General features: G+C 42.4%; 1 protein-coding gene across 1 annotated transcript in view; it reads right to left on the bottom strand.

The window, feature by feature from the left end:
* The window catches only part of CHSY1 (chondroitin sulfate synthase 1), a 91,824-nt gene that overhangs the window by 63,067 nt on the left and 1,201 nt on the right, over positions 1–27,556 (bottom strand). Inside the window, exons 2-3 of the mRNA XM_010845851.1 lie at positions 27,493–27,553; positions 11,522–12,017 (exon numbers count right to left, since the gene is read on the bottom strand). Of these exons, the coding sequence (XP_010844153.1) occupies positions 11,522–12,017; positions 27,493–27,553 (557 nt within the window). The remainder of the gene's footprint in view (positions 1–11,521; positions 12,018–27,492; positions 27,554–27,556) is intronic.

The raw sequence follows: 27,556 nt of genomic DNA, 5'->3' as shown, positions 1-27,556 counted from the left end.
GTTGACAATCTGATTTCTGGTTCCTCTGACTTTTCTAAATCTGGTTTTAACATCTGGAAGTTCACAGTTCACATACTGTTGAAGCCTGGCTTAGAGAATTTTGAGCATTACTTTGATAGTGTGTGAGATGTGTGCAATTGTGCAGTAGTTCACTGTATCAGTAATATTAAATATAAAGAGGTTAAACACTTTAATCAAAAAGCAGAATGGCAAAATGTGTTAAAAAATGATCTAACTATATGGTTTCTACTAGATACACTCTGTTTTTTTAAACTTTTATTTTGTATGGGGTTTAGCCAATTAACACTGTTGTGATAGTTCCAGGTGTACAGCAAAGGGACTCAGCCATACATACATAAGTATCCATCCTCCCGGAAAACTCCCCTTCCATCCAGGCTGCCATGTAACACTGAGCAGAGTTCTGTGTCCTATGTAGTAGTCCCTGTCAGTTATCCATTTAAAATAGAGTAGTCTGTCTATATCTGTCCATGTCCAATCCCAAACTCTCTAACCACCCCTTCCCCCTATCCTTCCGTTGGCTAACCATAAAGGAGATATACTTTAGAGTCAAAGACTCAAACAGGATGAAAGAGCAAGGATGGAACAAAAGGTACCATGCAAAAGAGATGGAGTGGTTATACTAACATCAGATAAGACTTTTAGATGGTGGAGTAGAAGGACCTGCGCTCATCTAACTCCAAAATTACAACTTGCTGCTTAACAACCTTTGACAGGAGAATGTTGGATCCCACCAAAAAAAGATACCCCACAAAGGGCAATGGAGAAGCCCCCACAAGATGGAAAGAAGGGCGAACTCACATTTAGAATCAAACCCCATACCCACCAGAGATGCTCAGAGGACAAACAAAATCTTGTGCACACCAGGACCCAGAGACCTCACAGAGACTGAGCCAGACCTGCCTTTGAGTGTCTGAGTGTCTCCTACGGAGGTACAGGTCAGCAGTGGCTGCCGCAGGGGCAGGGGCTCTGGGTGCAGACCTGGGTCACAGCATGTGGCATAAGCCCTTTTGGAGGAGGTCGCCACTAACGCGACCACAGAGCCACCGAGCAGATGACCCACAAACTGCAGAACAATTATACCAAATAAATTCTAGGACACACAACAGATTTCCCAACCTGGGGATCTGGCAAAGGGACTGAGAACCCCCAGGGAATTTGACTTGGAGGCCAATGGGTTTTGATTACAGAACTTCCACAGGACTGGGGAAGTAGACTCTTGGAGGGCACAAACAAAACCTTGTGCACACCAGGACCCAGGAGAAAGGGGCAGTGAGCCCATAAGAGACTTGCGCGTGAGTGTCCAGGAGTCTCTGGTGGAGGCATGGGTTGGTAGGGGCCTGCTGCGGGCTGGGGGCACTGACCGCGGCAGTGCCTCCACGGGATCTTTGGAAGGAGGTTGCCCTATCTTCATCACCTCCACCATAGTTTAGTCTCAGGTCAAACAACAGGGAGGGAACACAGCCCATCAACAGAAAATTGGATTAAAGATCTACTGAGCATGGCCCACCCATCAGAACAAGACCCAGTTTCCCCCTCAGTCAGTCTCTCCCATCAGGAACCTCTCCCATAAGCCTTTAATCCTTCTCCATCAGAGGGCAGACAGAATGAAAACCACAAAAACAGAAAACTAATCAAACTGATCACATGGACGACAGCACTGTCTAATTCAGTGAAACTACAAGCCATGCCTTGTAGGGCTACCCAAGACGGATGGGTCACGGTGGAGAGCTCTGACAAAATGTGGTCCACAGGAGAAGGGAATGGTAAACCACTTCAGTATTTTTGCTTTGAGAATCCCAAGAACAGTATGAAAAGGCAAAAAGATATGACTCTGAAAGATGAACTCCCCAGGTTGGTAGGTGCCAAATATGCTACTGGAGAAGAGTCGAGAAATAACTCTAGAAAGAATGGAGAGATGGAGCCAAAGCAAAAACAACGCCCAGCTGTGGATGTGACTGGTGATGGAAGTAAAGTCTGATGCTGTAAAGAGCAATATGGCTTAGGAATGTTAGTCCTAGAATGTTAGGTCCACGAATCAAGGTAAATTGGAAGTGGTCAAAGAGGAGATGGCAAGAGTGAACATTCACATTTTAGGAATCAGTGAAGTAAAATGGACTGGAATGGGTGAATTTAATTCAGATGACAATTGTATCTACTACTGTGGGCAAGAAACCCTTAGAATAAATGGAGTGGCCCTCAAAGTCAACAAAAGAGTCCAAAATGCAGTACTTGGATGCAACTTCAAAAATGACAAAATGATCTCTGTTCGTTTACAAGGCAAATCATTCAATATTACAGTAATCCAAGTCTATGCCCCAACCAGCAATGCTGATGAAGCTGAAGTTGAACGGTTATATGAAGAACTACAACTAACATCCCAAAAACATGTCCTTTTCATCGTAAAGGACTGTAATCCAAAAGTTGGAAATCAAAAGATACCTGGAGTAACAGGCAAATCTGACCTTGGAGTACAAAATGAAGCAGGGCAAAGGCTGACCATTTTGCCAAGAGAATGCAGTGGTCACAGCAAACACCCTCTTACAACAACACAAGAGAAAACTCTACACATGGACATCACCAGATGGTCAATACCGAAATCAGACTGATATGTTTTTTGCAGCCAAAGATGAAGAAGCTCTATAAAGTCAGCAAAAACAAGACCAGAAGCTGACTGTGGCTTAGATCATGAACTCCTTATTGCCAAATTCAGACTTAAGTTGAAGAAAGTAGGGAAAACCACTAGACCATGAAGGTATGACCTAAATCAAATCCCTTGTGATTATACAGCGGAAATGGGAAATAGATTCAAGGGATTAGATCTGATAGACAGAGCGCTTGAAGAACTACGGACGGAGGTTCGTGACATTGTACAGGAGGCAGTGATCAAGACCATCCCCAAGAAAAAAAAATGCCAAAAGGCAGAATGGTTGTCTGAGGAGGCCTTACAGATAGATAGCTGAGAAAAGAAGAGAAGCAAAAGGCAAAGGAGAAAAGGAAAGATACACCCATTTCGATGCAGAGTTCCAAAGAACAGCAAGGAGAGATAATAAAGCCTTCCTCAGTGATCAATGCAAAGGAATAGAGGAAAACAATAGAAAGGGAAAGACTAGAGATCTCTTCAAAAAAATTAAAGATACCAAGGGAACATTTCATGCAAAGATGGGCCACAATAAAGGACAGAAATGGTATGAACCTAACAGAAGCAGAAGATATTAAGAAGAGGTGGCAACAATACATGGAAGAACTATACAAAAAAGGTCATCATGACCTGGATAACCACAATGATGTGATCACTCACCTAAAGCCAGACATCCTGGAATGTGAAGTCAAGTGGGCCTTAGGAAGCATCACTACAAACAAAGCTAGTGGAGGTGATGAAACTCCAGTTGAGCTATCTCAAATGATAAAAAATGATGCTGTTAAAGCGCTACACTCAATATGCCAGCAAATTGGGAAAACTCAGCAGGAGCCATGGGTCTGGAAAAGGTCAGTTTTCATTCCAATCCCAAAGAAAGGCAGTGCCAAAGAATGCTCAAACTACAGCACAATTGCACTCATTTTACACGCTAGCAAAATAATGCTCAAAATTCTCCAACTCAGACTTCAACAGTATGTGAACTATGAACTTCCAAATGTTCAAGCTGGATTTAGAAAAGGCAGAGAAATGAGAGATCAAATTGCCAACATCCACTGGATCACTGAAAAAGCAAGGGAGTTCCAGAAAAACATCTACTTCTTTATTGTGGATCATAACAAACTGTGGAAAATTCTTCAAAAGATAGGAATACTAGACCACCTTCCTTGCCTCCTGAGAAATCTGCATGCAGGTCAAGAAACAACAGTTAGAACCAGACATGGAACATGATTTGTTCCAAATTGGGAAAGGAGTACATCAAGGCTGTATATGGTCACCCTGCTTATTTAACTTATATGCAGAGTACATCACGCAAAATGCAGGGCTGGATGAAGCACAAGCTGGAATCAGGATCGCCCGGGAGAAATATCAATAACCTTTGACACACAGATGATACCATCCTTATGGTAGAAAGTGAAGAACTAAGGAGCCTCTTGATGAAAGTGAAAGAGGAGAGTGAAAAAGTTGGCTTAAAACTCAACATTCCGAAAACTAAGATCATGGCATCTGGTCCCATCATTTCATGTCAAACAGATGGGGAAACAATGGAAACAGTGACAGACTTTATTTTTTGGGGCTCCAAAATCAGTGCAGATGGTGACTGCAGCCATGAAATTAAAAGATGCTTACTCCTTGGAAGGAAAGTTATGACCAACCTAGACAGCATATTAAAAAGCAGAGGCATTACTTTGCCGACAGAGGTCCGTCTAGTCAAAGCTATGGTTTTTCCAGTAGTCATGTATGGATGTGAGAGTTGGACTGCGACGAAAGCTGAGCACCAAAGAATTGATGCTTTTGAACTGTGGTGCTAGAGAAGACTCCTGAGAGTCCCTTGGAGTGCAAGGAGATCAAACCAGTCAATCCTAAAGGAAATCAGTTCTGAATATTCATTGGAAGGACTGACGGTGAAGCTCCAAAACTTTGGCCACGTAATATGTAGACCTGACTCATTTTAAAAGACCCTGATGCTCGAAAGATTGAAGGCAGGAGGAGAAAGGAACAACAAATGATGAGATGGTTTGATGACATGACTAACTCGATGGACTTGAGTTTGAGCAAACTCCGGGAGCTGGTGATGGACAGGGAAGCCTCATGTGCTGCAGTCCATGGTATCAAGAAGAGTTGGAACCAACTGAGGGACTGAACCAAGACAAAAATTGTTACTAAAGATAAAAGACGAAATTTTATAATGATAAAAGGAGTCATTCATTGTGAAAATATAAGAGTTATAAACATAAATGCCGCGATTCATGGGGTCGCAGAGTCGGACACGACTGAGCGACTGAACTGAACTGAAACATAACTGCACGTAACAAGAGAGGCCCAAAATGTATTAGGCAAAAACTGACATAATAAAAGGGAGAAATATAGACCATTCAACAATAATATTGGAGATTTCAATATCTGACTTTCGATTATGGACAGAAAAACTAGCCAGACAAAGACAGAAACAGACTTGATCAACATAAAAACCAACTAGATTTAACAGACAACAGCCCACACAACAAGAGCAGAATACACATTTTTCTCCAGTGCATGTGCAACATTCTCCAGGGTATACCACATGTGACACCACAAAAAAGATTTAGCAATTTTTAAAAACTGGAGATACAAAGTATGTTTTCCAACCATATTGAATGAAACTAGAAAGAAATCAGTAAGATAATATTTGGTCTCAAGACTATTGTGCAGGTCATAGCTGCATTTTCTTTTATTTTTCACTTCCTTTCATGCCCTTCCCACTTACAACTGACACAGTCCTTATACAGTAGGTGCTCATAGATTAGAAGGTAATCTATTAGGGCTTGGAAACTGAACCACCAAACTGCCAGAACAAAAGAAGACTCAGTAGAAGACCACAGGCATTCTGCCTCGAAGAAGCAGGCACACTAGTGCTCAGTATTTGAGCATCTAGCCTGTAGAAGCCTGCCTGGTCTTGGGCAGGAAAGGTTAAGGGGCAGCCTAAAGGAACGAGGAAGGCATCCCCATATAACACAAACCAGCTCTACGACAATTAGCATTAAGAAATATTATTTCTTAGGAATAGGAAATTCCTATATAGGAAAAAAACTCAGACTTCTGAGGTAAGGATGTTCAATATTCCTTTAAAAACCAGTCAGACTAACACAGAAGAACTTCTCTTTTCATGTATTTTGCTCTAAACTCCAATCTCCCTTGGTGATACGCCTTTCTAAAAAAAGAACGTCATAGATCTTACCGACAAGGCTATGGTTTTTCCAGTGGTCACGTATGGCGCCGAAGAATCGATGCTTTTGAACTGTGGTGTTGGAGAAGACTCTTGAGAGTCCCTTGGACTGCAAGGAGATCCAACCAGTCCATCCTAAAGGAAATCAGTCCTGGGTGTTCATTGGAAGGACTGATGTTGAAGCTGAAACTCCAATACTTTGGCCACCTGATGTGAAGAGCTGACTCATTTGCAAAGACCCTGATGCTGGGAAAGATTGAGGGCAGGAGGAGAAGGGGACGACAGAGGATGAGATGGTTGGATGGCATCACCAACTCGATGGACATGGGTTTGGGTGGACTCCAGGAGTTGGTGATGGACAGGGAGGCCTGGTGTGCTGCGCAAAAAGTCAGACATGACTGAAAGACTGAACTGAATAGATCTTACCTTTCCCTGTTTTATATTTTTAAAATCAGCATCACAAGGTTTAACACTTCTAAGTTTTTTCCAACTATTTCATGAACATATATATTTTTATCTCCTTAACTAAAGTCTCTGAGAGAGAAAAAGGCCATTTTTCTTTCATCCTTCTTTGGCAATTTCCTACCAATTTCCCTTAACAAACACTTACCAGTTAACTCAGACATCACCACTGATGGTCTTGGTATACTGCTGCTGCTGCTGCTAAGTCGCTTCAGTCATGTTCAACCTCTGTGCGGGGCAGCCCACCAGGCTCCCCCGTCCGTGGGATTTGCCAGGCAAGAGTACTGGAGTGGGGTGCCATTGCCTTCTCCACTTGGTATACTGATGTATCCCCAAACAGTTCAGGATGTGCCAAATAACCACCCCTTTGGGTCTGGACGGGGCGGGTAGAGTGTTAAGGACTGGGGTAGCAGGAGCCCTCTGGAGGCAGCTGCCGTGTGCCATGATGTAAAAGACTGGGAAACATTAGGATGCATCACTGGTTAGAAACACGGCTGGGAAAAACTAGAAATAGCCTGAATGCCATGAAAACGGTAACACTCTTTCTGTATCAAATTGAAAATCTTCCAATCCATATAAGTGTAGACTAGCAAGATGGGCATAGTATGTAAAGCATGCTGCCATCTGTATAAAAAGGGGGAAGATACACAAACGTAACTGCTTATATACAGGACAGAGGAGCCTGGCATGCTGCAGTCCATGGGGTCGTGAGTCAGAAATGACTTAGGGCCTGAAAAACAAGAAACAATGCATAGAGTGCAACTGTAAAGGTGGACCACGGTGACTGACTTTCGGGGGAACCCAGTAGCTGGAGATAAAGGTGGGAGGACTTATCTTTGTAAGCCCTTTGCACGTACGAATTTTGAACCACGTGACAGCATTAACTATTAAAAAGATCTTTAAGTTGCTAAAAATGGGCTTCCCTTGTGGCTCAGCTGGTAAAGAATTCGCCTGCAATGCAGGAGACCTGGGTTTGATCCCTGGGTTGGGAAGATCCCCTGGAGAAGGGAAAAGCTACTCCAGTATTCTGGCCTGGAGAATTCCATGAACCGTATAGTCCATGGGGTCGCAAAGAGTCGGACACGACTGAGCGACTTTCACTTTAAGTTGCTGTATCTATTCCTGTTACTGACTTTCACTGGTAATGATTATTTTCTACCCCAAACACATTCATTATTAGTCCAACACTGAGTTAAAATCATACAAGAAAGATCTGAATGCTGGTTACCCAGCTGTGTCCAGTTTGCCAAAACCCACTGAGCTCTGCACTTAGGTATGATCTGTGCACTTTTCCAGAGGCATAACATACACTTCAGTAAGAAATGAAGATGCATGGGTTACTTGGCTCAACTTTCGTTTTTGTCCCTCCTATTAAAAGAGTAGTGTGTGGTATAATATGTCATATATTTGCCTAAATAAATTAGTTTCAAACTGTTCAATAATGTTTCTTAAGAAAAGAATGTGAGGTAGTGATACTGATCCTATGTGACAAGGGAGAATCAGGCTTGCGAGCTCCTCCTGACTTTCTGACCAGCATTAACAGTCTCAAGGCCCACACTGTGCTGAGAGGTGCTCTCATGGGAGGTTTTAACAAACCTTGAAGAGCATTACTAAAAACCATCTAATGGTTTACTATATTTAAGTCACTTATTTTCAATATGAAAATCATGTTTTGAAAATGCCAAGGTCGTGAAAAACAAAGAAAGAGGCTATGCAAACACCCCAGATTAAAGAGACATGACAATCAAATGTAATGCCTGACCCCAGGATGGAGGCTGTAATGGAGAAGGAGGAGATGTTGCTGGGGCTTTACCGAGTCTACAGACATTATGTTTCATTTACTTAAGCTGTACTGTGGTGGTATAAGAGCATTTGTATATTTGTAGTCAAAATACACTGACACTGTTTAAAGTAAAGGGCCACAAAGAAAGCTACCCTTAAATGGTGGCTGAGTATGTCTATGTCTCTGTACTGGAAGGAAAGGGGGGCAAGTGGGAATACAAGCAAATGATGGCACAAATGGATAAAACACTAACAGGTTACACTGAGTGTAGGCTTGCATTTTTTTTTTTTTAATTCCTGTAATGTTCCTATAAAATTAAAATGACTGCCAAATAAAGTTTTTAAAGTCATGTATTAAGAATCAGCCACTATTAATAGACAAAACAGGGACTTCTCTGGTGGTACAGTGGTTAAGACTTCACGCTTCAAATGCAGGGGGTCACAAGTTCGATCAGGGAACTAAGATCCCCATGTGCTGCATGGCATGGCAAAAAAAAAAAAGTCAAAACAAGTGTAGAAATGAATCTGAATTTTGCTTATGATGGTTGCTTCTGAGGAGCCACTTTAATTATGTAAGTGTAATCCCAAAGCATTACTTGGGACTTGCAAAAAGGAAAAAAAAAAACCTTCTGGCTACGTTTATAACAGTACCTTCCAAGATCCAAAGCTTAACATAGCTGTCTTTAATATAAGACTCCACCTCAATAATTTCTCATAATGTGAGCCTTAACAGAGAATCTAGATTTTACAGAAAGTTTAATAAAAGTTCCTCATCCACATGAGGGGATTATGGTGAACATAATAATAAATTCTAATGACTTTTCAGGTTAGAACTGCTTAAAGCCCTACATAAAGGGAAAGAGAAAAGAAATCAAAAGTCTAACAAAGTGGTGAATGCCTCAATAGAGTTCTTAAAAATGACAGTGAAAAACTCTACGTGAAAATTAAATTTACAAAGAAATATATATATAAAGTTCCTGTGACCCAAGGAAGGGAAGAACTTCTTAAGACATAAAAAAAAGCACAAACCACACAGAGAAAGAATGATGAATTAGACTACACTTAAATTCATAACTTGCATATATTAGAAATCCCATATTTACAGTGAAAAGACAAGCTACACTGCAGTAAAAGACTGCTGCTGTCGTTCAGCTGCTCAGTCAGGTCCGACTCTTTGGACCCCATGGACTGTGGCCCGCCAGGCTCCTCTGTCCGTGGGATTTCCCAGGCAAGGATACTGGAGCGGGTTGCTGTTTCCTCCTCCAGGGGATCTTTCCAACCCAGGGATCTAAGGCAAGTCTCCTGCACTGGCAGGTAGATTCCCTACCTCTGAGCCTCTGGGGAAGGCCCAGGTAAAAGATATTCTCCCACAGAAGGAAAGTCATCTGGTATAAGTCTTGTGGAGGCCAAGCCAGCAGTATCTAGAAAAAACTGTCATCAGGCTTTAGAGAAATGCAGAGGAGTGGGGCCTGCATCCAAGGTGACTCAGGAGCTCCTGGGCAGGGACACGCAGTGACGGGTCACACAAGCAGTGAAGGGAGCTTCCTCCCCAACCAGGCCCTTTTTTTAATAAGGTCATTTACCAGACCCATGAAGTCTAACCAGCAGTTCCAAGTATACAGATGGGATGATTCCAGCACCCTCACTTCAGGCCTTACAAAACTTTGGCGCTCACATCGTGAAAAGAAAAATAGCCCCTCAAACTGGCTCCCAAGCCCTACAACCTCAGGATAATACTTCCTCCCTCTATCTCGGCATTAATGTTAGGTCTAAGTTCTTGATAACTCAGTCCACTGAGCGTTGGTGCCTACCTAGCAGCGTGTAAGGTCTAACAGTGCGACAACACTGAGACAGGCTTGCTTAACAGGCAGTGTTAGCGGTCAAGAACCCGCCCACCAACGCAGGAGACAGTTCAATGCCTGCGCTGGGAAGGTCCCCTGGAGGAGGGCATGGCAACCCACTCCGGTACTCTTGCCTGGAGAACCTCATGAAGAGAGGAGCCTGGTGCACTACAGCCCGTAGGGTCGCAGAGAGTCACACAGGACGGGAGTGACTTGGCACGCACCTCAAAGGCGGGCCTATCCTCGACATTTCTAGCAAGGAGGCTAGCGCCTCAGCGTTCAGGGGCAGTATAAACCACTCCAAAACACAGAGGGCATTACACATTTTAAACATGATGAAACATGTTCAAGTTAAAACTACTTAATTAAGCATGAGGAAAATGCAAGAATACAGTAGCTGTATTTTGTTTAAAACTCCACGAAATTCCCAAATAGCTTTCCTAGCAGCAAAAATCTGTGAAAACAGAACCTCCCCTCAATCCAGGGAGCAAGAGCTGGTGGATGGAGGGGCACGGGAAGAGACAGAGATGACAGGGTTCACTCAGATGGCATTCTGATTCAAAAGGCATCTTTTGTATTTGGAAACTGCAGGAAGGCTGCTGCCTGTATACTTGAAAGTGTCCACTTAGCTAAAAGTTCAAACAAAAGAAACAGTATGATTAGGAGACATTTCAAAAGACGTCCAGGGAAAAGACAAGTACAGGCAAGAACACCATTTCTTCACATAAGCACTTTAGAAAATTAACTCTGAAGACAGGCTAACAGTTTACATCTGAAGCTGCGTTTCTTTTTCTTGGGCAAAGGTCTAGCAATCCCCTCTGTGCCTCACAACTATCAGTAGTTTATCCATCTAAACACAACACAACCTAAATAATTTTTTCCATTCTGACTAATATCACATCCTGCAACTGCAGGCAAGAGGTGAACATCTGCCAATAAACACAGAAAAGTCAAAAGCTAACTCATATTCTCCAGAACTATTAAAAAGAAAACATCTCCAAGTAGGTTTCCTTCAAAAAATTGCACTTATGTATCAATATAACTCATAAACTGCCTATTCTGAAAGGAAAACTGTATTGCAAACTTCCAGATCTTAGTAACTGTAAGAAAGTCAAGGTTTAAAATAAATGCAAACCCAAATACTGTCGGTTGTTTTACATTATTACTCATTTTATGAATTCAAAACATGTAAGTCTCTAAACTATGCGGTCAGCATGACCAGATGAGAGGCGTCAGGCCTTTGGAAGAAAAAGGCCACTCTCGCAAATCACATCTGCAGAATCAGAAGTCAGAGTAAATGAATCTTCGGGAAAATCATGAAAGTATCACCGTGACCTGTATTAACCCTTTTCTTTGGGTCCCAAACGCCATCATTAACTAAAATTTCAGGACCAAAGTACAAAGGTAAATTTAAAAGCTAAGAGAAAAGGTAATGAGAGAGAACTCAAAAGAACTAAGGTAAAAATATATAATAACTTAGTACCAATTGTTAAGCGTTAAGAAGGACATTATCATGGTTTCCTATGGTGGTCCAGAACTAACGACAAAATCAACAGCTTTTCTTCTTTTTCTTACCTCGTAAGACCAGACGCACTGCACCCCCGCAAACCTTCGGACGCACCTTCCCACCTCGACGTCCTCGTGGGTCGTATACATTTCCCGGAGGCACTTGCCGATGTGTGGGACCATTCTCCGGAGAACTTCCCGGCTCATGATCACACCAGGCCCCCCCATACAGAAGTTCTCGCCAGGTTCCAGAGCAAGCTTCCCCATTTCTTCCGTGGTGCCCAGTCCCGTCTGCCCAAGAAAGAGGGGTTCACTGCTGTTCAAACTCCTCAGAAAACTCTCCAGACGGTCTCCTTTGATGTAAACATCATCATCTGCTCTCATAAACCATTCATATTTGTCCAAGTAGTGGTCATGCATGTACTTGAGCATCATGAAAGACTTCTTCTGGGGTGGGTAGGAGTCATCCACGCCCCGCAGTGGTACTACTGGGATCGAGATCGATGTGTCTGAACCCTCACTAGAGAAGAATTCAACTTTCCCAGGAATTGTCTTGGACCACGTCCTGGAATTAAAGTAAACATCAGTGAGAGAACAGTTTATTCCAAGCTTCCCATTTCTATAAATTCCCATATCGACTCATGTTGAATCACTGTACATTCAAAAGGATGATAAAAAGCTACTTGATATGCTTGCTTCTCCTTAACAGAAGCCCACACTACCGGGTACTGCAAAGTTCTAACTTGTTTTCAAAGGAATCCCAACAAAAAAGAATGATGAATATTAAAATATTTCCCAGATAACTATGTTTTGGCTAAGGCTGGAAAATCGAAGTCTAGATATTCAGGTTAATTTTCTGATACTACCGACTCCCCACCTATAAAACCCTCTGCTCTATAAAACAAAAGATTAAAAAATAAAATTGTTCATTCAACACATTTTCTTGGAACGCTCATCAAGTGCCAAGTATGTGCTAGGCCACAGGGATGCAGTGGTGAGCAAAACACAGATCCTCCAGCTGAAGTGCATCTCTCTCCCAGCAGAAGGATGCGAACCAGAGCGGAGGAGGGACTGCTTCCCTTGTGGCAGGGGAACATCAAGGGTGCAGCAGACCCAGGGGCAGGGGCAGTCTTGGGGGAGAGCAGGGGAAGAGTGCAGGGCCTGACAGCCCCCCAGCGATGGGGCCTTTATGCTTTAAAACAGCAGGAAGCCGCTGGAGTCAAGGTGAAGGGCCCTGAGCTCTGGAACACATGCCTTTCATAGGAAACTGCTCATTCCACTGCCAGAGGAAACATTAGGGGTCAATTAAGAGACAACAGTGACGAATTCTGCTGCCAAACAACAGATTTAAGGCCATCAGATTACATTTTTCCTTATGCTTTCTTTATGCTACATATTAAGAGTTGAAGTAGTCTAGCTACAAAAATACATTTATATACAAACAACTTCTAGAAAAAACATCATAGAGAATAAATGAAACCGTACATTTAGCCTTAATACAGTCAAAAAGCCTAGTTTCCAAATGATGTTCTTTCCAATATAGTCTTATTGTAGGTAACTGTTACAATTATATTTATTATAGTGAAAAACAACTGAAAGATAAACGAAAAACATTTATGCTCTCTGTAGGCTCAGATAATGGTTAGCATTTTTAGCAATAAAATATTTTTAAATTAGCATATGTACATTGGTTTTTAAACATAGTGATATGCACACTTAAAAGACCACAGTACAGCATAAACGTAACTTTCATATGCAGTGGGAAGTAAAAAAAAAAATTGTGTGACTTGCATTCCTGTGATACTTGTTTTTCTGCAGCAGCTACAAATTTCCAGTGTTAACTATGAGATATGCCTATACTGCCAGTTGTAATCACACAATGCCAGCCACTGTAAAATGCATCTTCACTTCAGAGATGCTAAAATGTGCAAACAATGCCCATCTTAGAATGTATATAGTATAGTAGTTGTAACAAGTGCTAAGTCGCGTCAGCTGTGTCCAACTCTTTGCAACCCTGTGGACTGCAGCCCACCAGATTCTCCAGGAAAGAATACTGGAGTGGGTTGCCATGCCCTCCTCCAGGGGATCTTTCCAACCCAGGGATCGAACTTGCACCTCTTCTGTCTCCTGCACTGGCATGTTCTTTACCACTAGCGCCACCTGATCATGCTTTTCCCTTAATGCCTATGGATTTAAAATGGACCTATAGGTCTTACGCCAGTTATAGAACCCTTAACAAAGAATTTGGCATAAATGAAACCTGACTGGACTACAGAAAATATACCAGGTTACCACATTTTTACAAATGATATGCTCCTGAAAAGTATGCAAACATAGCAGGAATGAGGAAATTAATTTAAAGAGAAATCAACCCTCTCATAAAGAAAAAGTCCATTTTAAAATGGGAATGAGCCCCAATCTACACAAAATATAACTCATATATCAGTCCCTGGCATGTAATAGTGTTCAGTAAACACTGCTCAGCCGTGTGAAGTAAGTGACTGAAAGATACCTTTGTACATGTGTGGGCATGCTAAAGGGAAGAAACCATTTGTTTCTTATCTTTGAAAAATTTCCAAGAGAGCCACATTAATATTCCTATGTGCACAAAGAAACCAATTTTATCAAAACACAACCAGAATACAATTATTAAGAGGTAAAATCCACATGATACTTGAGTTGAAATATACTACCATTCATGCTACTTCTGAAATGCAATTTAAAGCTAAATAGTCTGTAGTATCTCACAGCTGATTTTAAAAGGGTAATGAATAAAATCAATTTAGCTTTAGCTTCCACCCAAATGCTTCTGTGATTAACAACACAGACCAAGTTCAAAGTAGTACTAAAGTAGTCAATTCCACAAGCCATTAAAATACTAAAGCGTCATGGGATTATCTGGAATACAGGGGCTGTAAGACAACGTCCACCTCCACAGGAAAAACCTGCTCTCGAGACACAATATGGTGTGTGACGGCTAAAAGCGTGGACTCAGGATTCAGGCTGCTGGGATGGAAATCCTGCCTTCACTTTGGGCAAAATATTCTGTGGCTCACTATCCTTAACTGTGAACCGGAGATAATAAAAAATATCTGCTTTGTAGGGTTGGGGTGAGGGTTAAGTGGATTATTATACCTAAAAACGCCAGCCTGGCGTGAGATAAGCAAGCATGCAGGTGTGACTCATTAGGGAAGACAAGAGTTTGCAAATAAAATAAGGTACTGAAATAAAAATGAGAGAGAGAGGAAACTGTGGGCTGAATTCAGAATAGTCGGTCTCAAGATTGCGCCCCAAAGTGAAAGCAGGGAGATAAATGCTGCCTCTGTTTCTGGCTAAAAACCGGACACTGAAGCTATAGGACAAGTTCTATCATATTATGAACCTCAAGACAACATCAGGGTGCAAGTCTAAAAAGACTAAACTTTAAAAGCGCTCTCACTTAAAACACCGCAATCCTTCATACTAAACAGAATAAAAACCCATTTGGTCTGGCTCTGCTTCCCATGGCTGCCCCACAGAGAATACAGAGATGGAAGCCCTAGCGGCACAACCATCAGTGAAGTGATTAACACTTGAACTGTAACCTGAAATGGTGTTAATGTGTCCAGGAAGAGCAAGCAATTAATTTTAAAAACAGACAATCTAACTTCAAACCATCTTTGAAAGCCTCTCTGCAGTTTAAGGTAACACCAACCATTATTATCTTTTCCTCAGGTAGCCCATGGAAAAATCTCATGCTGCCCTTTTGCTTAGATGGCTGGTGATTTGAGGGAAATCTCTCAATATGGAGTTGTTGTAAATCCTTTAATCTCGATAAATTACGATCTTTTAACTTAGGATACCTTTAGCTTAACTAGCTCCATTAAGTTAAAGAGTTCTGGAACACAAATCATGATTCATCACCCTCGGGGAACCAAGGTGAGGGCATCGATAATTCCAAAGAAATGAAGAAAATGCTACTGAAGAAGCAAACTGCCCTCCCCTTTCTGAGACAGAAACAGGTTACATCCTTAATTTTCATAAGCAAACATCAACTTTGCCATCAACACATTTGTAACTGGGGGGAAAGAGCTCCTACTTAATTCAAACCACAGAACATCTGAATGGGTCCCTGCCAGAAAGCTCACTTTCCAATGAGCTGATAACCAACTCTTGCTAAAGCAGACAAGATAACTGAAATCTGCGAATGCCAAGCCAATAATCCTCCTTTCCTCCAGGCTTCTAAACCCTACCCCTATACCGAGTTAAACCACAGTGAAGTCAGGCAGCTGCACAACATTAGCTTTGCTGAGGAATGCCTTTGCTGAATTGGGATTTAATAACAGTTTCCATCTCTATTTATGTCACTTTAAGAAAAACTACATAAAATACATTTCTGTACAAAACCACATCTACAGCATGAGTACTGTCCTGGGTACACATTCATGTAGCTAAATTTAAAAGCAAGCAATAGAATACTTGTGATATGGAGTAACAGGGGAACAAAAGTACACACACAAAGTAAAATAATGAACAACTCTACCCCAAAGTGTTTACTAGAGTTATTTTTGGATAGAGGATCAGAAGGGATTTACTTTTCTTCATGTTTTCTACAACAAATACAGTTACAGAAAAAAAATTTTAAGTCCAAGGGAAAGCTTCAAACTAAAAAGCATCCAAAGAAATAGAACTTGACATGATATAATTTTACTTGTGTGATACTTTTTACTCTATTTAATGGGAAAAAAACTAAGAGAAAAATGGAGTAAGATTGAGTACTTTTCTTTCACATTTTCTAGGCTTTAAAAGTTATATTAAGTTTTATAAATAAGTGGAGATTTTCTGTGAGTTGCCCCGAATCACTATTACATATGTGGTTTGATGGTTACAGTGTAAGTTTGAAAGGACTCATGATCAAATCACTTTGTAATTTCTAGTCAAGGAAGGAAGGGAGAATACAGTTTTCCCCTACGAATTGATAGGTTTGTTTGTTTGTTTAGTCCCTCAGTCACGTCCGATTCTTTGCAACCCCATAGACTGTAGCATGCCAGGCTTCCCTGTCCTTCACTATCTCCCTGAGTTTGCTCAAATTCATGTTCACTGAGTCAGTGATGCCATCCAACCACCTCACCCTCTGTAGTCCCCTTCTCTTCCTGCCCTCAGTCTTTCCTAGCATCAAAGTCTTCTCCAACGAGCTGGCTTTTTGCATGAGGTGGGCAAAGTATTGGAGCTTCAGCATCAGTCCGTCCTTCCAATGAATATTCAGGGTTGATTTCCTTTAGGATGGACTGGTTGGAGCTCCTTGAGAGTCCAAGGGACTCTCAAAGAGTCTTCTCCAATACCACAGTTCAAAAGCATCAGTTCTTCAGCGCTCAGCCTTCTTTATGGTCCAACTCTCACATCCATACATGACTACTGGAAAATCCATAGCTCTGACTAGATGGACCTTTGTTGGCAAAGTGATACCTCTGCTTTTTAATGCTGTTTGTCTAGGTTGGTCATGGCTTGTCTTCTAAGAAGCAAGAGTCTTTTAATTTCATGGCTGGAGTCACCATCCACAGTGATTTTGGAGCCCAAGAAAATAAAGTCTGTCACTGTTTCCATCATTTCCCCATCTATTTGCCATGAAGTGATGGGACCAGATGCCATGATCTTAGTTTTCTGAATGTTGAGTTTTAAGCCAGCTTTTTGCTCTCCTCTCACTTTCATCAAGAGGCTCTTCAATTCCTCTTCACTTTCTGCCATAAGGGTGGTGTCATGCGCATATCTGAGGTTATTGATATTTCTCCCAGTAATTTTGATTCCAGCTTGTGATTCATCTAGCTTGGCATTTCACATGATACACTCTGGATAGAAGTTAAATAAGCAGGGTGACAATATACAGCCTTGACGTACTCCTTTCACGATTTTGAAGCAGCTTGTTATTCCATGCCTGGTTCTAACTGTTGCTTCTTGATCTGCATACAGGTTTCGCAGGAGGCAGGTAAGGTATTCTAATCGAGGAAGCAGAAGCAGATGTTTTTCTGGAATTCTCTTGCTTTTTCTGTGATCCAACAGATGTTGGCAATTTGATCTCTGGTTCCTCTGCCTTTTCTAAATCCAGCTTGGACATCTGGAAGTTCTCAGTTCATATACTGCTGAAGCCTAGCTTAAAGGATTTTTGAGCATTACCTTGCTAGTACGTGAAATAAGTGCAACTGTGAAGTAGTTTGAACATTCTCTGGCATTGCCCTTCTTTGGAACTAGAATGAAAACTGATCTTTTCCAGTCCTGTGGCCCCTGCTGAGTTTTCCAAATTTGCTGGCATGCTGAGTACAGCACTTTAACCGCATCATCTTTCAAGATTTGAAACAGTTCAGCTGAAATTTCATCACCTCCACTAGTTTTTTGTTTGTAGTAATGCTTCCTAAAGCCCACTTGACTTCACACTCCAGGATGTTTGGCTCCTGTAATTATGCTTGTGTAATTAAATGTACACATTTATATTCTTCCCTATTACAGAAAGGATTTAAGACAACTTAACCAAAATGCATACAAGATGAAAAGAATAATCAAGAAAATTAGGCAAAAGAAAAACAAAAGTAGGAAAGTTGGAGCAAGGCATAAAGGTGGTACCTGTAGCAGAGAGGACAAAATCAGGGTCAGGGCTGCCTGCCCACCTCAGTACCGGACCATGATTACCCAGTGAGCTCAAGGGGCGAGACCTTATCAGTTGTCACACGTCCTCTACGTCTGCTAACACGGCGCCAAATTGAGTTGTAAGCCTTTCAGCAGGCAACCAAGAGGAGTCACAAGACTGGGCCCCACTGTTCAGGGTCAAGTGAGATAATGGTTCTAGATACTAAGACCTCAAGGAAGTTTCTCCCCTGTGTCTACGGCAAAGAAATGGAGCAAAGGAACGGAGCACCCTTACAGGAGGCACAACACGATGGAGCAGCAGCCTTAGTTCAACCTCCCAAGAGAGTCCACAAAGGACAGTTCTAGACTGCCAGTCAGAGCAGACAGGGGCCTGGAGAACAAGGAGGGCTTCCCAGGCAGGCTACCCAGTGAGGACTCACAGCCTCTCCTGGAACTGAAGGAATGTCCCTGGCAGGAGACCACAAGCCTATTCAGCCCATTACCTCCAGGAGCACTGCAGTCAGAGTACTGAGCTGCAGCTTCCCTCCTCTATGCATGTGGTTTCCGGGTATGTGGCTTCCTATTTTTAAATGTTTAACTGCCTCGCTGCTATGACCGTATGACATGAGCAATCTCAAAGTCTTTTTGGAAGCGGATGGGGAAGTATGTAACAGGGATCACAAATGTTGGGAAAATTTTTTAAAGGAAAAATCAAATTAGACCACTGACCATTAATCCTGAAAACCAGACTTAAGCTAAAAGCAAACATTAAAGAGCTCCCCCACTCAATAAAGCTGTTGGAGGGTGGGTGACAGCTTCCCACTTCAACAATGGCCTGGGCACAAGCCCAGGAGGCAGCACCACGGTATTAAGAGCAATCTGCCCTTTGAGCCTAGATTCACAGCAAACAACAGAAACACTTACCAACAGAGACCACAAATACGCCATCCATGAAACACAAGAATTAAAATTTGGAGTGTTAATAGCAGAAGATAAATTCTGATCCTGTGGTCCATTTCCAAGCTTCAAGTCTTAGCTACTTTTAGAAAGCTATAAGTTTATATTTTGCTGCTTACACTTAAAAAGTGTAAACACACAACTAATTCTTAACCATGCATAAACAAAATTAAGTTTTCAAATGTAATTTTAAGGGAAAAAAAAAAATCAGTGTTGTTTGAAACTACCCTGAACCCACAGCCAACTCCTGTGAAGCCAGTCGTCGTCTTCTGCTGGAGTGCTCCCTGGCATCAAGCCTGCCTCACAATCATCAACAACGCAACAGTTACGGCGTAAGGGGCAGTGCATGCTGAGGGCATCAGACACTCGACCTTACAACAACGCCACGAGATGCGAGAGGTACCGAGACCCACATTTTACAGAGGAGACTCAGGCTCAGAGCCAGGTAAGTAAGTTGCCCAAGATCACACAGCTAAAAACGTGGAAGCCAGGCCACCAGTGAGGTCTGACTCTAACACGCCCGCTGGCTTGCTCATCTCACACTGCTGTCCCAGGTCATCACCCACACTCCTGCAGTCCCTCCTCCTCTGCTGTGTGCGTGTGCTTAGTCGCTCAGTCGGGTCCAACTTTTTGCGACCCCATGGACTGCAGTTCGCCAGACTCTTCGGTCCATGGGGATTCTCCAGGCAAGAATACTAGAGTGGGTTGCCATGTCCTTCTCCAGGGGATCTTCCCAACCCAGGGATTGAACCCAGGTCTCCAGCATTGCAGGCGGATTCCTCACCATCTGAGCCACCAGGGAAGCCCCAGCTGAGAAAACAGGCATCACAGATAGGGAGAGCAGCCTTATACCCGTTTCAGTCACTGCCTGCCATGTTATCTGTCTGCCTGGCTAAGACCTGCCCATCGAAGGATACCTTCGTAGTTTGGGCTGATTTCAAATGCCAGAAGACTTCATTCAAAACTAACTTCCTGAAACTTTCATTCTGTCTTTGGGTCCCTCTGTCACTCCAAATCCTGCCCAATTATTTTCTGGTATTAGGTTGCATCTAGGTTCAATTTACAAAGCAAACATTTTAATGGCATTAATAGCTACATTTTCAGTCATCCTCAGGCTTTGCAAGCCCAGAGTTGACCTCAAATCAGAGCAGACCGCCTCATTTTTAATCATCCACAGAAAAATACTTAACTACAGAACAAATATAGTAGCCACGAACGCTTCAGTTCACGACAATGAAGGTGAGGTGAACAGTTTCACTACCTTGTTCTAAAAAGATTTATTTATCTTTTGGTTGTGGAGGGTCTTTGTTGCTACACACAGGCTTCCTCCAGCTGTGGCAAGCAGGGGCGGCTCTCTGTCGCGGGGCACAGGCTTCTCACCGCCGTGGCTTCCACTGTGGAGGCTCGGGCTCAGGTGCTCCATGGTATGGAGGATCTTTACAGAACAGGGATCAAACCGGTGTCCCCTGCGTTGTAAAGCGGATGCTTTACCACTGGACCACCAGCGAAGCCCCAATTCCACTTCTTTTACATCATAACTAAGTTTTTCATTCCTTCAATTTCATCCAGAACCAGAAGACGGAGGAAGAGAATACTATGAATACACAAAAGCCCTCCCATTAAAAATGCTGTCACCTGACTCTCCTCAGTATCATCTGGAAGTGTACAGATACAGTAACTGATGACATACAGTTATAGTAACTCCACATAAACGTGTTATCCCTACATTTGGGGGCAGGAATGATTGTCATTTACTGAAACAAGAATGGCCCTGACTTCAAGTCCCAGGGAACCCAGGGCCAACATGCCCACTGTGCCCAGCTGTCCTGCAGGTACCAGCAATTAACACACTCAAAACTGCATTCATACTTCCTCCCAAGAGCTGTCACCTCTCTGTTTTTTAAAAACTTGTAGTTATGTAGCTTCACTATAAAATAAGTTCTCACTGCAGAAAAACTCAAAAATACAGAAAGTGCCAAGAATATGAAAAATCATTCAGCATCATGGTATGTATATCTTTTATACTTTCTTTTCTATATCACAGAAAAAGAAACATTTCATTTGATTTTAAAAATGGTCTCATACTTGGCATACAGTTTTAAAACCTACTCTCATTTAGATATATTATGAACTTTTCTTCATTCCAATAAACATATTTCAGCCACAGTATTTTTAAAGATTAGAGAAGCAGATCACAAAATGGACAAACTAGAGAAATCAATCATGGTCCATAGTTCCTAATGCAGGACACCAAAGTTTCGTGTAATTCCCACTTCATAGAATACATACTTGAGCACATTTTTAAATTCCCTCGGAAGCATCCCTAGTAGAATTGTTAGGTCTCAGCTCCCAGTCCCATGAACTGTTCTTTCTCATCATCCCTTCACTACCTCCTGCTATTTCAAGTTTCCAGGAACCTGTTGTCTGCCCCAGAAACTCCAGCTCATCCTTCAAGACTATGCAAGGGAAGAGGGGTAAGACTGCGAGGGAGACCTTCCTCAATCCCCTTCGTAAGTCAGTGCAGACCTCTCTCTTCTGCACCCACACAGTAACAAGTCCAGGCACCTTGCGAGCCCTATCATTCAGTGGTAGCATTTGCTTGCTTCCTTCCCTAGACAATTAATTCCACAAGAATGGAATTATTAATCTATTTTCAAAAACTGCACCTTAACTAACGAATGGGGAAAAATGAAATTGCCAATGCAACAAAAACACAATTGTGTATATCTTCTATTGAAAACCAAACCATCCTTGGAATATTCTGTTTGAAGACATCGAGATCTGGAACCATGATATATAACATTAAACTAATTTTCAGGACTGTAATTTTCATCAGTTTTCTTATACAGGTAATTTATAATGTGAAATGGGTTGTGCCCCCAAAAGTTCACTTACATGTTAATTATTTTGACTATAGAAGGCTTTCAGTAATTTTTTGCCAAATTGACTTCTGAGAAAGCAAGCACTACTCTAAACTGTTTCAAGATAAACATGGTTTACAGCATTCAAAAAAGAAGGAACTCTGAGATCTGCTCATGGAGACTGGTAAAAGGAACAGTCTGCCTTCATTTAAAACATTAGGAAGAGGCCATTAATTGATAAAACATCTTGCAATAAGATTCTTGTATCTAAAGCTAGTGTTTCTCGAACTTTCTTCCCATAATTCCCTATAAACGGATGCTAATATTTAAGAGCGCCCTTTATTACTCTTGGGGCAAAGAAGGGAAACCAGCCACCTCTCTATTCTAAGAAAAAGAACAAATCAGTTCCCCATGTTCAGCTCAGGGGAAGCAAGAGTCAAGATAAACAGATAGTGTTGTATTAGTTTAGTGTTCAGGGCATAAAAATGGACTGAATCTAAATACAATTTTTAAAAAATCAAACCATTAATTAAAAAAAAAAATCCAAAGCACACCAAAACTCTCTCAGCAAGAACAGGTAAGTGTAGCCAAGTAATGTTTGAAACAGAAGAGTAACAAAGGGGACTTGTCTACCGGATATTAAAATATTATTCAATCTTCAATAATTTCAGTGGGTGGTACTGGAACAAGAACAGAGAGAAAGATCAATGAAACAAAACAGGAAGTCCAAAAACATACCCAAGAATCTTGAGTATGATGAAGATGGCATTTCAAATTGGTAGGGAAATGGGAGCTTATTTAACAGGTGGTGCTGAGAGAATGTATCATTTGGAGTGAAAATGATGGTGAGATGATTTGTACCCCTTCTAAAATGAGAAAAATGTTCCTTAAAAAAAACCTTGGGACTTCACTGGTTGTCCAACAGTTAAGACTGCACACTTCCAATGCAGGGGAAGTAGCTGTGATCCCTGATTGGGGAACTAAGATCCCACAAGCTGAGAAGCACGGTCAAAAAAAAAAAAAACTCTCTCCAGGGCAATAAACTTTCTGCGCTTCCTGAAAGGAAGAGACTGAATGACATGAACATCTAACTTCGGCATATCAAATGATGTAACGAAGAAAAACATGAAAAAAAAATTGCATCTAGTAACAGTAAAACATAATGAACCCAGCCAGAGACTCCAATGAACTATCACTAACCAGCACACTAAATTACTTTAGAAGAATCACAGAACCATTTTAAAGTGAAATTACCTAGAATACAAATACTTTGCAGATGAGTGAAAGAAAAAAAAATCTTATATATTGACTTGTAGAACACCACGCTATCCAGAACCCTAAGGGAATGTTACTTTAAGACAGCTTCAGAGTTCCAACACTGTAATCACTTCAGATATAAATCTGTTCTCAATTCCTTTTAAAATTCATTATATTTATAAAACTAAGGATACATCCACCTGCTCCTGTACAAAACCAGATTTCTGCTGACTTAACCTCCTTCCCCCTAAATTCATTCCTCCTTTAGTTTCCCCCATCTCAATAAATGACACTGCCACCCACCCTTTCTTTCAAGGCAAAATCCTAGAAATTATCCTGAATTCCTCTCTGCTTCATGGCCTCTAAAGCATTTTGTCAACACGTCCCCAACTTTGGCTCCTGCATATATCGTTGGGCCATGCTCCTCTCTCCATCCCAACCATCTTCACCTAGACCACCTAATAGCTCCTTGCTCCCCCACAACCTATTCACACAATAGCATGAATTAACTTTTCAGAATATAATGCAAGCCCCTCCCTTTCCCATCTAAACCATCCAAGTGAAAGCCACTCAGTTGTGTCCTGCTCTTTAGAACCCCATGGACCATACAGTCCGTGGAATTCTCTAGGCTAGAATACTGGAGCGGGTAGCTTTTCCCTCCTCCAGGGGATCTTCCCAACCCAGGAACTGAACCCACATCTCCCGCATTGCAGGCAGATTCTTTACCAGCTGAGCCGCAAGGGATGCTCAAGAATACTGGAGTGGGTAGCCTATCCCTTCTCCAGTAGATCTTCCCGACCCAGGAATCGAACCAGGGTCTCCTGCATTGCAGGCAGATTCCCTACCAACGGAGCTATCAGGGAAGCCCAAAACCTCCAAAGGCTTTCTAATTCACTTAGAGTAAAATTCCATGACACCAGACACACATCTTCTTTCTTTTATTGATCTTCTTCAAGTTTCAAACTGATTTCTGTCTTATAATTTACCAGCTCTTCCCTCTGCCAAGCACACTCATCAATGACATTCCCAGATCTCAGCCCAAACACCACATTCTCGGAGATGTTCCCCAAACATCTAACAGAGAGAGGACATCCCCTCACCCTGCCTTTACCCTGCTCTATTTGTTCCACAGTACCATCACTAGCTGAAACCCTCTTTTTAAGTATCTGTCCCTCTCACTAGAGCAGAAGCTCCATGAGAACAAGCATCTTCACTTTTGTGCTTCCAAACATTCAGAGTCCAGGCCCAAGGCACCATGCACATTATTTGTTGAACGAAGGGATGAATCCTAAGTGTATGGGATCATTTTGATGAGCCAAGATCACTCCCGTGAACATAAGGCTACGATATCTGCTCAGAGCCTGTGAAGGAGCGCTACTGCTGGCCTGTCTGAAGATTACACTCTGAGTTTTGCTTCGCCTGCTTTCAGCTGTCGCTGTACTGCTAACCGGAGAAGGCGATGGCACCCCACTCCAGTACTCATGCCTGGAAAATCCCATGCACGGAGGAGCCCGGTAGGCTGCAGTCCATGGGGTTGTTCAGAGTCGGACAGGACTGAGCTACTTCACTTTCACTTTTCACCTTCATGCATTGGAGAAGGAAATGGCAACCCACTCCAGTATTCTTGCCTGGAGAATCCCAGGGACAGGGCAGCCTGGTGGGCTGCCGTCTATGGGGTCGCACAGAGTCGGACACGACTGAAGCGACTTAGCAGCAGCAGCAGCACTGCTAACATCTATTGGTGCTCCCTCTCCTCACCGGAAGCATATGGCAGAACTGAAGAGTTGGTAATGATGGTGCTCTCCCATCACATAAGTGTACCAACTTCAGTGCAGACAAGTGTATCTCCTTGAATTTTTCAAAGGCTTTTATAGCTCCTTTCTGAATCTCAGACAGTTAGTAGTCCCTAAATCTGAATTCTGACACTGTCAACGTCCTAGCATAAAAGTACACCATAGTGTCATCTTTCTAAAAACACTGCCATCTCCTTTGACCTATAAACCGAACAAAAATTTTACTTTAATAAACAAAAATAAAAACATTGACTTTTTTTCCTAAGGTAAAGAATGTATTCACCTTTCAGCGGAAATGTAGAACTCAGTGCCAAACTAGAGTTCTACCCTGTGCTAGAAGATTCAAGCCAACTTTTATACCGCGTGAAATTTCCAGTTTAAAAGCTGAGTGTGGACTTTTGGCCCAGGCTGCAAAGCACAGCAAAGCCATAATTATAAGTTACATCCTATAACCTCCATCCCAATTTTGGCTTTCCCCAAAAGTTCCTTAAGGCTAAAATCGTCTTGTGTCATCTCCTACAGCCAGTCTAATCACAATGTTGACAGGCTGAGAAGGAGAGGACCTTAACCAGAAAGGCTGGGTCCACCCCCAGGCTCCAACTAATGTGACTACTTAAGATCAGAGAGATACAAGAAGTATGCAGGAAAGCTGACAGAATGACTGAACAGAATATACCGTTTCCTGGTAAGGGTTTTATCAAAAAGGCAGAGCTTCCACAAAGAAGGGCCAGAGGACAAATTATGTTTTTACTTTTCCCTAGCTGCCTTAAAGAAAATAAACAATGAGATAAAATCCTACATCCAAGAAAGATGAGGTAGGAGATTTGGAAAGGAGGCCAAGCATAGAGCCTCAAGCATGGGTTTGGGGAAGATCATTTCCAAGTGTTAAATAGTATCCAGTTTGCAAACCATTTTCTGAGTACTGCTGGTGTTACCAGGACCCCTTCTAGTTTGTGATTTTGTATCTATGAAAAAGTATTTGCTTGGGGGGCAGGGAGTTACATGTCCCCTATTTGAACAAACCACTTTTGGTAACTGTCCCAAACTTGTGATTTCAAAGAACCTGAAACCAAATTGGAGTCATATAGATTTACTTTAAAAACCACACTGTAAACAATGTATACAGCTCACCCTCAATTTCTGATTATATATTCCTTTTTTTTCCCCCAAAATCAAATGCTTTTTTGATGTACACCTAAAACACTGTAAATCAACTATACTTCAAAGGAAAAAAAAAAACCCCACAAAACAACAAAAAGCACAACTCCACCTAATTCAATAGATCTGGGAGAAAAACATGATCTGCATGTTTGTTCCCAAGTCATGATCTTAGTCAAATTTATGCTACCTTTTCTAACCTTTTCAGGCACTCAGTCTCCTTCTGGCAGAACCTAGGTCATGGACTTAAACAAGATCCAGTGGAAATACACAGGAATGGGGAATCAATGCACTGAAAAGGCAGACATTCTCTCCTGCTCTCTACCTTCCTTTTCAACCCTTTACCTCCTCCTCTAGAGCAACGGAGACCCAAATATGCTTTTCTCCTCACAACATCTAATGCCTGAAAATTTAGTCCAGGACTACAGTTAAAAGCTGAAGTTATAAAGGTGATGGTTATAAATTAAGAACCAACAACAACCAGCTTGGCCTCGCTCAGTAATGACTGCTCTAAGAGTCCATTCCCAGCAGACCTCTCAGGTTGGTTTGCTCTGTGGTTGGATGAATACCAAATCTTATCTGTAGAGTAAGCGTTTCTGTAGTTCACACATATAAGGTTTCCATTAAATCTCTTTACTGAATCTATTAATACATCCTTCTTCTACCTCAAATTCATTCCAATATCATCTCTCTTTCACTCTTCTAAAGATTACTTTGGCTAATCCCTTTGTTAATCCTGAACATGATTCCAGCCACTTTTCTGACTCATATGGCCAACTAGGACCCGGATACCGGATAACACACACGTCACTAAATTGGGCTAGTTAACAAATCTACCATGAGCCAAGAAGTGCTTTTCCCAAAGGTTCTCTTTCCAGTCTGGTGGGGTTGAGTGTGCAGCGTGTACCCCTTCCATTTACCAGAATGGTTCCAGCAGTGAAAACTGCAAGTGGAAGGCCTCTAACCAAATTAACTTACACAGGCTCTAGTTCTGCAAGGCCAAAAGTGCAGCTTTCAGAGACTCGAATAATAACCCCGCTGCCACCACTATCACCAGTATTGTGCTGAGTTTTCCAAACACTCTTATGGGTGTTTGGAAATGTTCAGTCGTGCTTTTTCAACAAAAGAAAGGACTTGGACAAGAAAAGATGAAGCGCGGAGCATAAAGTCCGCGTGAAGACTACACCCAGAGGGGCCAAGCTGGTCCACTGGACCCCAAAGCCCCTGCTTTTGAGCGTTGCGCTCGCTATACCGCCCCTGAGCCCGCTGCCAACGCCCGGCACGCCCCGTGGGGCACAGCGGCCCCACGGAAGCCCAGCGAGCACCGGGTCTGGGAAGCAGGCAAAGACGCGCGCCGCAGGCGGGCCGCGGGGCAGCGCGCTCGGATGCTGGACGCCGCCCGGGAGCGGGGACTCACCTGAAGGCCGCCACCGCGCGGGTCTGCAGGTACTTCTGTGCAGTCATGACTCCCACGAAGAGAA

The sequence above is a fragment of the Bison bison genome, unplaced genomic scaffold (assembly GCF_000754665.1).
Source record: "Bison bison bison isolate TAMUID 2011002044 unplaced genomic scaffold, Bison_UMD1.0 scf7180017864224, whole genome shotgun sequence".
Classification (NCBI taxonomy): Eukaryota; Metazoa; Chordata; class Mammalia; order Artiodactyla; family Bovidae; genus Bison; species Bison bison.
This window is presented reverse-complemented; position numbering and strand designations above follow the sequence as displayed.